General features: G+C 35.3%; 1 protein-coding gene across 1 annotated transcript in view; it reads right to left on the reverse strand.

Annotated features, from left to right (window-relative positions):
* TBC1D8B (TBC1 domain family member 8B) overlaps nt 1-14,239 on the reverse strand; it is a 93,956-nt gene that overhangs the window by 16,494 nt on the left and 63,223 nt on the right. The window contains exons 11-14 of the mRNA XM_077145929.1: nt 5,981-6,098; nt 4,770-5,055; nt 1,963-2,092; nt 1,337-1,435 (exon numbers count right to left, since the gene is read on the reverse strand). Of these exons, the coding sequence (XP_077002044.1) occupies nt 1,337-1,435; nt 1,963-2,092; nt 4,770-5,055; nt 5,981-6,098 (633 nt within the window). The remainder of the gene's footprint in view (nt 1-1,336; nt 1,436-1,962; nt 2,093-4,769; nt 5,056-5,980; nt 6,099-14,239) is intronic.

Below are 14,239 nucleotides of genomic sequence, written 5' to 3' on the forward strand. Positions count from 1 at the left end.
TCCCAGATTTTCACCTCTGAGGACTCAGCCTTTCAGCAAGCAGGTTGTAGAAAATTGCAAACTGAATATATTATTAAGTTTTTAAAAAAATACTTTTATTGATCAATCTGCATAAACATACAGTCCAACCGTATTATACAATCAGTGAGTCGCAATATCATCATCACATAGTTGTGTGTTTTTCATCATGATCATTTTTTATAACATTTGCATCACTCCAGAAAAATAAATAAAAAGAAAAAAAAAACTCATACATCCCATACCACTTACCCCTCCCTTTCACTGACTAACATTATTCCAATCTACCCAATTTTACCCTTTATCTCTCTCATTATTTATTTATTTCTTCTTCATTTTTTTTTTTTTTTTTTTTTTTTAAAGGAAAGACAGAGAGAAGGAAGGAAGGATAGAAGGAAGGAAGGAAGGAAGAAAGGGAAACATTTTTAAACATTTTCTTGTTTTTTATTGTATTCTGTTTCTCCGTTTTTGTTACATGGGCTGGGGCCGGGAATCGAACCGAGGTCCTTCGGCATAGCAGGCAAGCACTTTGCCCGCTGAGCCACCGCGGCCCGCCCTTCATTTTTTTTTTTTAAACTCATCTGTCCATACCCTGGATAAAAGGAGCATCAGACACAAGGTTTCACAATCACACAGTCACATTGCAAAAGCTATATAGTTATACAGTCCTCTTCAAGAATCAAGACTACTGTATATTATGTTTTAAGAATATTTTACTTTGATTATAAATCACTAAGGTAAGAAAAAACTTTTAAATTTTTAAAATTACAAAAACAATACAAACTCAAACAGTATAGAAGAGTATACACAACAAAGTAAAACCCTTCCCCCTTCCAACCAAAACCCTATTAATCCCACTCACCAGAGGCAACCAATAATAATAGCTTCTTATGTATCCATTTAAATATTTTAAAGGAGAGTATTAAAACACAGTGTTTTACACCCTTTTCATTTACTTTAAGTATCCAAGGATAATCATATTTATTAACAACATTGACTACGATGTAGGTCAGCTATTCTTATTGATGAAGGACATCACAAAGAAACTATGCTTAAATACTTACAGCATAGTTTCTAACAGAGAGCTACAGTGACGTTGAATGGTCAAATAACTCAAAATATGGAATAACCAACATTATTCAATTAGAAGAAAATAACATTTCCTCTCAAATAATTTACAGTGAGCTAAGTCATGGCAAAAATCTAGCTTAAAAGTTTAGCTATTTTCCTTTTCATCATACAGAATGAAAATTTTTAAATGGAATTTGGAGAAAAAAATGTAACTCCAATGGACTTTCCCCTTCAAGTAGACACTTACCACATTCTGTTTTGTTGTTTTCTCTAGGGTATGTATCACATGCAATCTATTTCGACAACGCATGCTATGTATATCTTCATAGCGAATATTACCATATTTCTGCAAGAAATAGTATTTCAGTGGATACTCATTCATAATAAATATCTACTTCTCTTATAATTGAATTTTATCATATTCAATTCTTGGAGACCTTGGTTCTATTTTCTATTTCTAGCTATTTTCCTGACTGCTCAGTGATCATGCAAATTTTTACCACCCACATTTCAGTGTTTCTATATAATCTCTGTAGAGAATTCGATCTACTATGTGTCTAGATTAAGAAGACTGGTAAAATTCTTAGCCTCTAAGGAGAAAATAATTTTCACCTTTATATATAATGACAGATGTTTAAAAGTCGTTATTATTTGTGAAAGCAAGTGAACACAGTAACATTTAATGAAAAGCAAATTGAAACAGAGCAGTTTATATAACCTAGAATACCTTATAGAACTCATTTAAAACCGAAGCTGGATTTTTACCTTTACTTGCATTATTATCTAACTATTAATATATCACTACAAATATAAGTATAGTATCAAACACTTAAAATATATTATGAAATTGTATTTATGATATAAAAAACTTACCTCATTTGACTCTCTAATCAAATCTGTAATATCCACTCTAATATGACTGCTTTTATTATCAAGTGCATTTGAACTCTGTTGAACACTTGAAGGCAATGGACTATCCTTATTAGTGACACTGTCAAAGAACCTATCCAAAAGTGATATTAATACAAGAATTAGTGGAACTAAAATAATTATAGCAGAGAAAATGATGTCTAATTTCCCCCTAATTATAGTTTAATTTCAACTGAGTATAATTATTATTTCTGGATTTTGAGAGGCTCTTCTATATATGTATAATCTGGTATTTAGAGACAAGAATGAAGCCAATCAGGTCAGAATTAAGGTAATTCAGAACACAGGGGTAATATATTTTAAACCATACCTACTCTTTGAGACCAAAGGAAGAAACATTTATTTTGTCCAGAAACTAAATTTTCCACAGTACGTAATTTAACTCAACCTGTCTGGATAGCTCATTTAAACAATCAAAACACAGGAAACCCAGACTAAGAATGAGGTCCTTTAATCCTGCATAACTTAATGTAACACTTGGATACATCCTAGAATATATTAAGCAGGTGATCAAAAAGTATTGACAAAGTCCCTTAAGGGATGGGAAAAAAAATGGAACTATTAAATTTTACCCCTGGGGAAACCCCTGATCCTGTGTCAAACATTAGGGACACCCAAATCAATAGGCCAAGCCCTTGATCTTGACGCTTGATCTTGTGAAGCTTATGTATGCAGCAGAGAAACTTAGCCTACCTATAGGTATGCCTAAGAGTTACTTCTGGAGGACCTCTTTTGTTCAGATGTGGCCTTTCTCTCTTACCTATAGGTATGCCTAAGAGTTACTTCTGGAGGACCTCTTTTGTTCAAATGTGGCCTTTCTCTCTTTAAGCCCAACCCTGCAAGTGAAATCATTGCCCTCTCCTATATGCAGGACATGACATCCAGGGGTGAACGTCTCACTGGTGGCATGGGAGATGACTCTCAGGAATGAATCTGGCCCTGGTGCCATGGGATCAACAATGCCATCTTGACCAAGAGGGGGAAAAGAAGTGTAACAAATAAGGTGTCAGTGGCTGAGAGAGTTCAAATAGAGACAAGAGGCTACTCTGGAGGTCACTCTTAGGCAAGCTTAAGTTAGTTCTTGCTACCTAAGATAACTTGTCAAACCCCAACCAAAACCATTCCAGCCAATCTTGAAGAACACCTAGAGCAATATATAAGATTCTACAAAGGTTCCATGCACTAGGGTAACTTTCCAGATCCTACAACTTCCAGATGGGTCCCTGGACCAGATAAGTCCTGAAATGCAGAGAGGCCAGCCTTTCCAAAACATCAAGTAGTTCCATCCCTCTATCCCGTATTATCAACAGCCCCTTCCAACATGAAAAAGTTAGAATGGGCATAGCCCAAATGCCCCTAAAGAGTGGGAGAAAGATCAAAGTGATGGTGGAGTTATACAGAGAAGGTAGGGTTTAATAAACGGGTATGATTGCTGAATCATTATACTGATATTTCTTTTAGTCTTCTGTATCTTATAGCAGCTAGAAGCAAAAACCTAAAATTGTGGAATTGTAACTCATACCAAACTCTGAAATCTGTTCTACAACTAATTGTTGCAATGTGCTTTGAAATTTTTTGATTTTTTGTATATACATTATTTTCACAAAAAGGGAAAAAAAAGTTGATTGTGATATAAAAAATATTTATTCCTTCTAGCCTCCTATATTCTGGAGCAGCTAGAAGGAAAAATCTGAGCTGATGGTATGGTAGCCCATGACAAACTCTGGGATCTGTCCTGTAACTTGTTGAAGGGTGCTTTGAAAACTACTGTTTTTTTTTTCTTTCTTTGTTTAGTATATATGTTATATTATACAATAAAAAAGTTTAAAAAATTTCAACTGAGTAGACAAAGTACGGTCTTATAAAGAAGTAGAATTGAGGATCGTTGGTAATATGGAAGGTGTGGATGGAGGAAATGGAATAGTGAAGAAATCATTTCAAGGGGAGAAAAGACCATGAGAGGGAAGCAAACAGACTCAGAGAGCACTCAGCAAATACAACATAGCCCTGTAAGGATGGAATATAGAATATGAGGGAGGCATATAAGGAGAAATAAATTAAGAATGGTTTATCAAGGCCTTATAACAGAAAATTCTGAATGCTAGAATGAGCCGTTTCTATTTTATTTTGTACATAATGGAATTTGATGCACCATTATAACTTTTGTCCATTCAAATATTCATTCAACATAAATGTATATGTGTGTATATATATATACATTTATATCTACATGTGTATATATATATATATATATATATATATACACACACATATATCTATACACATACACACGCACACCACACACATGTGCTCCAATACAAAATCGCATACATACAAAAGCTATTAGCAAAATAAAGTGCAACCTGACTGAAACCACTTGGAAACTAGCACAACTTCCCCTACTGGACATTTCACATTATGAGCTACCCTTTACCACCCTAAAATTACTTTTACACAGGGACACTTTATAGCTCAAATCAGGACTATAAAATTCCCAGCATACTGAATCAACAAATTTAGTGGAAATAGTTAAAGACCCCAGTGGTTTACCTCTAAGTAATTTACTTTTGCTATATTCTATTTGGAGACAGAAAACTGAACTTAAGACCTAGCTCTTCCACTCAACTAGCTTTGAGACTTGGACAACTGAAGTTTATAGGACTCAGTTTCCTAATCTTGAAAATAAAGGGTTTGAGCAACATAATCTCTGAGTTCCCCTCCAGTTTTAAATGCTGTGGTTCTTACAATACCTGTTTAAAACTGTCACGGCTTCAGCATCATCTTTACATGCCAGCAATCTGTCTAAATTATAGTCAAGTATTGCCAATCCTAGTTGTAAAATAGCCTTTATTCCATCATAGAAGAAACAGTCCACCACATTAACTGCACTTTCAATAGGTAGCACACTAATAAAAAGTGTGAGGAACCATGAGAGAGAAACTGAGGAAAAGAATGTCATATCAGTCATGTGTTCTGTCAGCTGAGGGAGATGATTTCTAGTAAGTTCTTCAAAGACTGCCTGATCCACCAAGGCACCTGGATAATATCAAAAGAAGTTTAGTAAATGAACACCTTTCAAAAGGACTGGTTTACTTTACCTTCCCACTTCTTTAGTATGCTAATATAGCTCATCTCTCTTCCTTATATTATGAACTTCTTCACTGCCTTTTCAATATTTAATACATCTCTATAGCTTCTAACAAAGTGTCATGCATCAAGAAGCACTTAAGAAACTCAATTCAAATTCACCTGAATATATATTTATTGAGTCTTTATTATGTGCAGAGACCTGTACTAGGTACTATAAGAGATATACCAATTCATGACATGGTCTCATTTTAAAAGAGCTTACTATCTAGTAGCACTTACGACAAACACACAAATAATTATAATGAAAGAGAATACAATCAATGACATAACCAAGGTACGAAGGACTTATAAGTGTGCAAAGGAGAGACCATATAGGTTTTGAGGTAGGGGATCATAGAGCTATAAATATTTGATGACTGAAGAGAGCATTACACAATTAACAAGCCATGAACTTGATCCTTCTTTCCAACAATGCAAGTATCTATATATTTCATATAAATGTGGAGATTTTAAGATGATTAAAGTCCCCTTCCCATCAAGAAACTATTAAAAATCTCTCCAGTACCCCCTCGAAACTTCTGATCACCATTGTTTTAGCAATACGGAGATAGTAAACTTAAGTTTTCCATTTTGTTAAGAAATAGACCAGGTACTTTATAAAAAATAAATAATATACCAAATAATCTTTCCAATTATATACTTACTACAAAAGCTCTTGAGCATGTCAGTGAATGTAACATTTTGATTCTGCTTACATTTTGCATATTTCACAACCAAATTAATAAGTTCTTTCATTTGATTTGTAATTAATTGGTGCTAGATAGACAACACAGAAATTATTTAGGAAGAAATATATATATATGAAATTTACCTATGATTCGACGATTAAAATAATCAGGCAACATTCGTTCACAGACAGCAACCAGAAGCCAAAAAGCTTCTTCCTCTTTTGCATACAGAAGTAACACTGAAGTCAAAATGTTCATTGCCTAAGATTCAGAGGAAAAATATAAAAAAGTAAATTTTGTTTCACGTAACATTACATTTCTTTTTCAAACAGCTTTCTTCAACAGTAACAACGAGAGTAGTAATAACGAAACACGAGTACTGTGAGTCAGTCCAAAGCAAAGCAAGGTGAAGTCAGAGTAACATCTGCTAGTCAATGTTTTATACAGGAATATACAAGTAAAATGAAGCAGTAATATCATGAATTATTTTGAAACGCAATCAGTAAAACCTCTCTCTGATTTAGACTAATTTCAATGAGTAAAGAAGCTCTATCACCAAATCTGAAAAAAAAATCATATAATCTCACTAAAAGTGGAGAAACAAACTTTATCTGTATTTCCAATTTCTATAGGAGAACATCCCTTAGATGTCAATCATCCTCAATTATGCCTAAAACTAAACACCTTATTTCCTTTAGCAAAGTGAATTCTCTTCTTATTTATCCTGATTTTGATTTATGCTAAAAACCCTATATCTACCACATCCAATCTGTTTTCATAGTCTAGAGTTTCTTCTTATGAAATGTCTTCATTTGCTTTTTCTTCTCCATGCCCACTACCACCCTTAATTTTTCTTCTTCTAATCTACCTTACATATGAATGTCAGATGCTTACTTTTATATAACACTTGACCAACACTTCTTTATTATAAAAGTAAGAAACCCATAATTTATAGAATTTGGAAACAGTGGGACTCTGCTAGAAATTCAAAAGAAACTTAAAGAAACTTAAAAGTCCTGTAATCCCACCACCCAGAGATCACCACCGTTAACAAGTTGCTGTGATTTTTGGCTTTTCTCCTCTTCTTTTTTCCCTTTTAAATATGAAATACTAAATCTTAATTTTCTTTGCTTAGCATTATATTGAACATTTATTTGCAATACCATTAAATATTCTTCTAAAATAGCATTTTTAAGAGTATAAAACAATGTAATAAACTAGATATACTATAAATTATTTAACCACTCTATTATTGTTGGGTACTAGGTTGATTCGAACTTTTCACTATTACATATAACACTGCAATGAATACATCTACATAGAAATCTTCTATCAGGATTTTTACTATGTTCTCAGGATACATATTCATAATGAAATTATTTGGCCAAGGGGTATTATTTTTAAAAAGATGTGATATTATTGCCCAATCACATTTCAGAAAGATTGTACCAATTTATATTTCTGGCCAACAGTATTTGCATGTTTATTTCACTGTACTTTATCAATACTGAGAATTATAATAATTAGAATCATTTTTTGCTGATTTGGTAGGTGAAAATGGCATCTATAGTTTTAATTTGAAATTCTTTGAGGTTAAATTTTTTTCATGCTTTATTATCAATCTATATAACCTCTTCTGTGACTAATATTTTCATGTTCATTGCTCATTTTTACATTTTTAAGCTTTTCTTTTCTTAGAGATTAGTATAAGCTCTTTATATATTAAGTGTATCATTTCCTTTTCATATTTGGCAAGTGTTTGACCTCAAGTTCAGTTTTTATTCCATAATTTAGGTGTTCAAGAAGCCACACTGGCCAGTTCTTACCTCCTACAGGTGCTAAAATGAAAATGCATTAAAAGTTATGGTAAATCTATGGTTCGGGACATAAAATGAAGAAAGATAATTTGTAATAAGTACAAAAAAAGTGGGGGGTCGAAGAATATAGAACAGTGTATCTACATGCTGTTGAAGTCAAGTTGGTATCAAATCAAATATGATTGCTATATATTTTAACACCATGATAAACACATGAAAAATAGATACAGATAGAGACAAGGGACTCAATATGGTACAATTTTTAAAAAATGAAATAAATATTAACTCAGGCATTAATGGAAGAACTGAGGTAAAAAATTATATATAAGACCAAACTCTGAGATCTGTTCTACAACTAATTGTTGCAATGTGCTTTCTAATTTGATTTTTTATATATATGTTTTCCACAAAAAATTTTTAAAAAGTTGATTGTGATGATAAATGCACTAAAAAAGAAGCAATAAAAAATAAAATAAAATTTTAAAAAGCTAATGCTATTCTAGGTGCTTAGGTAAAAGATATTTTATGGGACAATCATTTGAAATTTATTCTTATGACAAATTTTACTACTTCCTTTCTAGAATAAATAAAGCTGGTGGTAGCAGTTGCAAAAATTGCTAATATTTAATGTCATTTTTATTGTTTTCAAAGAATCCATTCTACCATTTCTTCTTCACATAAGAAATCAGAATCTCACAACCATGGAGTTTAGGGGGCCTCAACCCAGCCCTAGTTTCAGGCATGGGCCCTCACTAGCCTAAACAATCAGAGTCATCTCATCCCCTGTGTGGGTGGTTTGTCTCATTATGGGAATAGAGAATGGAATCAGCCCAAGTCAATCAGCAGATCACATTTCTGGCTTCTAAGATTAGCTCCAACCTAAAGCTGCAACCTAAGGTGATATAATCAAAAGGAAGATTAGACTTTAGTTTGACGATGGAGCAAAGAGAAGCTCTCTAGTTCCCTAAATGTGAACAAGGAAATTCATGGCTCTAGGAGCTGCTGGCAGCTAACATGCTACCTTAAGGGGGTCAGCTGAAGAATAAAAGCAACAATCAGAGGAGGCAGAGAAGATAATTTGAGCAAATGGAGCTGCAGTCTTGGTAATCTGGCTCTTGGGATCAAACCACACCTTAAACCTGTCCTGCATCTGGACTTTTAATTTATACCAGACAATAAATTACTTTTTACTATTTAAGATATTGTGATTTAGGATTTTTCTTACTTGGAACCGAAACCATTCAAGTTACACGCCAGAGCCAATGAAGAAAACTGACATCAACATGATAGAACCCTTCGGGGAGGGCAATGTACAATATGGATCAAAAGATGGCTATGATGAGGGAGGTGGGGCCAAGATGGCGGCTTAGCAATGTGTGTGTTTTAGTTCGTCCCCCAGAACAACTACTAAATAACCGGAAACTGTACAGAACAGCTCCTGGGGCCACGTTAGTGTCCGGACACACAGCGTACCCCAGTCTGGACCAACTGGACCAGCTGCGAGCCTCCCCAGAACCATGAGTTCCCCAAGCCACAGCAGCCGGTAACCCTCCCCCACAGGCTGCTTCCCAGAGGGGAAAGGAAAGAGACTTTACCAGCAGCAGGGGCTGAGTCCAACCAAATGCCAATTGTGGAATTAATTCACAAATTCTGACTACTAAAAATAGGCCCCCAGCTCAGGTGAACCTGGTCAAAGCGGAGGTCGCTCATTTTTGCCCTGGCGCCAAGGGGGTAGGGCTGACGGAAAAAGAAAAAAAGAAAAGAAACAGAAGGTTTTGTGGCTGTCTTTCTACAAAGGCTTGACTGCCTTTGGATACAGCCGCAGGACTTCTCAGGCTGCAACTGCCCCAGGTATAGGCAGAAACAAGCTCATCTGAGGGCTTGCCTAGAGCCTGTGCCTTCCTCAGGGGAAGGGTGAAGCCCAACTCAGATGGAATCTCTCCATTAAGGAATTCAGACACCAGGACTTGGTGATTTGAAGCCATTAAAACCAGCCTACAAGAAATGAAATCAGAAACAAAGATAGACGTTAAAGACTGAGATGGTATAATCTAGGAATGCCTAGACTGTATAATAATAGTGACTAAATGTACAAATTATAAAAATGTTTTTGCATGAGGAAGAACAAAGGAATGTCATTACTGCAGGGTGCAGAAAACAGGTGGTAATTAATATGTTAAAATTTCACCTTATGTGTGAGACTAAAGCAAAAAATGTTTATTTGGTACAAAATTTATACTTTGACTAGTGCATTTCCTAATATAACTTATGTAGATAGCTTGATTGAACACCATAAGTACTTGGAATCTTGGGTAGGACATGAGATTTTGTTGGTTTGTCCAGAGTGATGCCCCAATGAATCCCAGAGTGATTTGATCAGTGAGTGGAAAAGTATTTGCAAAGTCCCCTTTGGGGAATGTGAGAACGGGGAGAAATTCAACCTCCCCAAGTTGAATTCTTGATATTCTCACAAGCAGTGTGGACAACCAAAGCTACAGGCTGAGCCCCCAGTCTTGGGGTCTTTTCATATGAAACTTAACCCCACAAAGGATAGGTCAAGCCTATTTAAAATTAGGCCTAAGAGTCACCTCCAAGAGAACCTCTTTTGTTGCTCAGATGTGGCCTCTCTCTCTAGCCAACACAGCAAGCAAACTCACCGCCCTCCCCTGTCTACGTGGGACATGACTCTCAGGGATGTGGATCTTCTTGGCAACATGCAACAGAAATCCTAGAATGAGCTGAGACTCAGCATCAAGGGATTGAGAAAATCTTCTCGACCAAAATGGGGAGGAATGAAATGAGACAAAGTGTCAATGGCTGAGAGATTCCAAACACAGGCAAGAGGTTATCCTGGAGGTTATTCTTATGCATTAAGTAGATATCACCTTGTTATTCAAGATGTAGTGGAGAGGTTGGAGGGAACTGCCTGAAAATGTAGAGCTGCATTCCAGTAACCATGTTTCTTGATGATGACTGAATAAAGATATAGCTTTCACAATGTGACTGTGTGATTGTGAAAACCTTGTGTCTGATGCTCCTTTTATCTACCTTGTCAACAGATGAGTAGAACATACGGAATAAAAATAAATAATAGGGGAAACAAATGTTAAAATAAATTTAGTTTGAAATGCTAGTGAACAATGAAAGTGAGTGGTAAGGGGTATGGTATGTATAATCTTTGTTTTATCTATTTTCGTTTATTTCTTTTTTCTGAATTGATGCACATGTTCTAAGAAATGATGAATATGCAACTATGTGATGATATTGTGAATTACTGATTATATATGTAGAATGGAGTGATCATATGTTAATGTTTTTGTTCGTTTGTTGTTAAATTTTTTTAATTAATAAATAAATAAATTAAGAGAAAAAAACCTAGTTTGCTAACCTCTACCTTGAAGATTTTTGTGCAATGCCAAAACATTTGGAGATTGTACCTCAGCTCTATTACACATATAATAGACATACATACTTGAGAACCTTTTTTCCCTGCTTTCATTAATGATATTTTGAGTTCAAAATCTATTCAATAATTGAACTAGGCAGTGACTGGATAAAATTGTTCTTTAGGTTAACCCAAATCACTTTCCCCTCAAAATGTTCTTTAAGGTTGTGGTAGTTTGAAGCTGTTTCTATAACCCCAGAAAATGCCATTTCTTCTAATCCATTCCTGTGGGTGTAGATCTATTGTGGGTGGGATCTTTTGATTAGGTTATTTCACTTGAGATGCGATACCATCCCCACCCCCCATTCAGGGTGGGTCTTGATTGTCTTGCTAGAGTCCATTATAAGAGGATAAAACAGAACCTAAGAGATGAAATTCACAGAAAAGCCTTCAGAGAAGTTGAGAGGAAGCCACTGACGCCAGAAGCTGAAAGCAACTAAACCCAGGAGAGAAGGACATGTGGCAAAGGTGTCCCAGATGCCTGCAACCTATCTTCAGAGTCCAGGTATTATCTTGTTGATACCTCGAATTGGAAATTTTTATGGCCTAAGGACTATAAATTATAAGTTAATAAATCTCTACTGTAAAAGCTTAAAAAAAAAAGACAGCTATGAGTTCACCATTCAACCCAATATAAAAACTTGTAAAAATGTATTCATTCAATTATGTAAAACTGAGAGTGTTGATGGACTGTGGACTGTGGACTTTGGGCATTATACATGAAGTCTAATGAATGCTAAAGGATGCACTGACTGAGAAGTCAGATCAGTGAATGATGATACATACATATGATCGAATATTGTCCTTCTACAAAAAGGAACTAAGTTGTAAGGCAAAATAAGCTAGAAATGAAAGCTCAATTACTGTAGGGTCTCCTTTAGAAAATACTTATAAGAACGCAGTGGCCTAAATTGTAAGCTCTTCTAGCAGACACATTTAGTCTGGAGTGGTAATTATTATTTCTGGATCTTGAGAGGCTGTTTTATATACGTATTTAGAGATAAGAATGAAGCCTGTCAGGTCGGGATTAAGGTAATTCAGAGCACTGGGGTTAAGGAAAACATTGTCTATATTTTAGAACCTGACCTATTCTCTGAGACCAAAGGTAGAAGAAATGTTTATTTTGTCCAGAAACTGAATTTTCTATAGCACATAATCTAACTCAACCTGTCTGGATACCTCATTGAACAATCAAAACACGGGGAGCCCAGAATAAGATTGAGGGACTTTAATCATGTATAGCTTAATGTAATGTCTGGATACATCCTAGAATATATTAAGCTAATAATCAAAAAGTATTGGCAAGTCCCTTGAGGGACGGGAGAAAAAATATGAAAGTATTAAACTTTTCCACCAGGGAAACCCAGGATACTGTGTCAAACACTATGGAGACCCAAATCAATAGGTCAAGCCCTTGATCTTGAGGCTTGATCTTGTGAAGCTTATGTATGTAGCAGAGAAGCTTAGCCTACCCATAGGTATACCTAAGAGTTACTTCTGGAGGACCTTTTCGTTGTTCAGATGTGGCCTTTCTCTTTCTAGGCCCAACTCTACAAGTGAAGTCATTGCCCTCCCCCATATGCAGGACATGACATCCAGGGGTGAATGTCTCCCTGGCAGCATGGGAGATGACCCCCAGGGATGGGTCTGGCCCTGGTGCCATGGGATCAACAATGCCATCCTGACCAAAAGGGGGAAAAGAAGTGTAACAAATAACGTGTCAGTGGCTGAGAGAGTTCAAAGAGAGTCAAGAGGCTACTCTGGAGGTCATTCTTAGGCAAGCTTCAGTTAGCCCTTGCTACCTAAGATAACTTGTTAAACCCCAACCAAAACCATTCCAGCCAATCTTGAAGAACACCTAGAGCAATATATAAGATTGTACGCAGGTTCCATGCACTAGTATAACTTTCCAGAAACCTACAACCTCCGGATGGGTCCCTGGACCAGATAAGTCCTGAAAGGCAGAGAGCCAGCCTCTCCAGAACATCAACTAGTTCTATCCCCCTATACCACATTATCAATGGCCCCTTTCAACATGAATAAGTCAGCATGGGCATAGCCCAAATACCCCTAGAGAGTTGGAGAAAGATCAAAGGTGATGTTGGAGTTATACAGGGAAGGTAGGGTTTAGCAAATGAGTACAACTGCTGAATCATATTAATATTTCTTTTAGTCTCCAGTATCTTAGAGCAGCTAGAAATGAAAACCTAAAATTGTGGAACTGCAACCCAAACCAAATAATGAAATGTGTTCTACAAGTAATTGTTGCATTGTCCTTTGAAACTTATTGCTTTTATGTATATGTTATTTTTCACAAAAAAGAAAAAAAAATTTGACTGTGATGATAAATGCACAGCTATATGATGAGATTGTGAAACACTGATTGTACACTTTGGATGATTACATTGTATGTAATGTATAATATATATCAATAAGAAAAATATATAACTAACAAAAAGATCAAAGGAAAGGGGTAGTTATAAAAGAGAATATAGGATATAACAAATGAGTATGATGCCTGAATCATTATACTGATATTTCTTTTAGTCTCCAGGGTTTTAGAGCAGCCAGAAGAAAAAACTTAAGACTGTGGAACTCTACCCGTACCAAACTGAAATCTGCTCTATAACTAATTGCTGTGGTGTGCTTTGAAATTTATTGCTTTTTTGTATATGTTATTTTTCACAATAAAATGAAATAAAAACAAAAGAATTAACACTAGTCCTTCAAAAACTGTTCCAAAAATAGAAAAGGAGGAAATACTACCCAAACTATTTGATGAGACCCTGATACGAAAAGCAGACAAAGATATCACAGGAAACCACACAGCAATATTTTTTATGAATATAAACACAAAACCCTCAACAAAACACTAGCAAAACGAACCCAGCAACATATAAAAAGCATTGTACACCAAAACTAGATGGCATTTATCCCAGGAATTCAAGCTTGGATCAACATACGAGAATTAACCAATGTAATATACAGTATTAATAGAATAAAAGGGGGAAAGCACATGATTGTTTCAAAAGACATAGAAAAAGGATTTGAAAAAAATACATTTCATGAAAAAACATGAAAAACTAGGAATATAAGGGAACTTTCCTTACCTGATAAAGGGACTCTACAAAAACTCACAG

This window comes from Tamandua tetradactyla, chromosome X (genome assembly GCF_023851605.1).
Source record: "Tamandua tetradactyla isolate mTamTet1 chromosome X, mTamTet1.pri, whole genome shotgun sequence".
Classification (NCBI taxonomy): domain Eukaryota; kingdom Metazoa; phylum Chordata; class Mammalia; order Pilosa; family Myrmecophagidae; genus Tamandua; species Tamandua tetradactyla.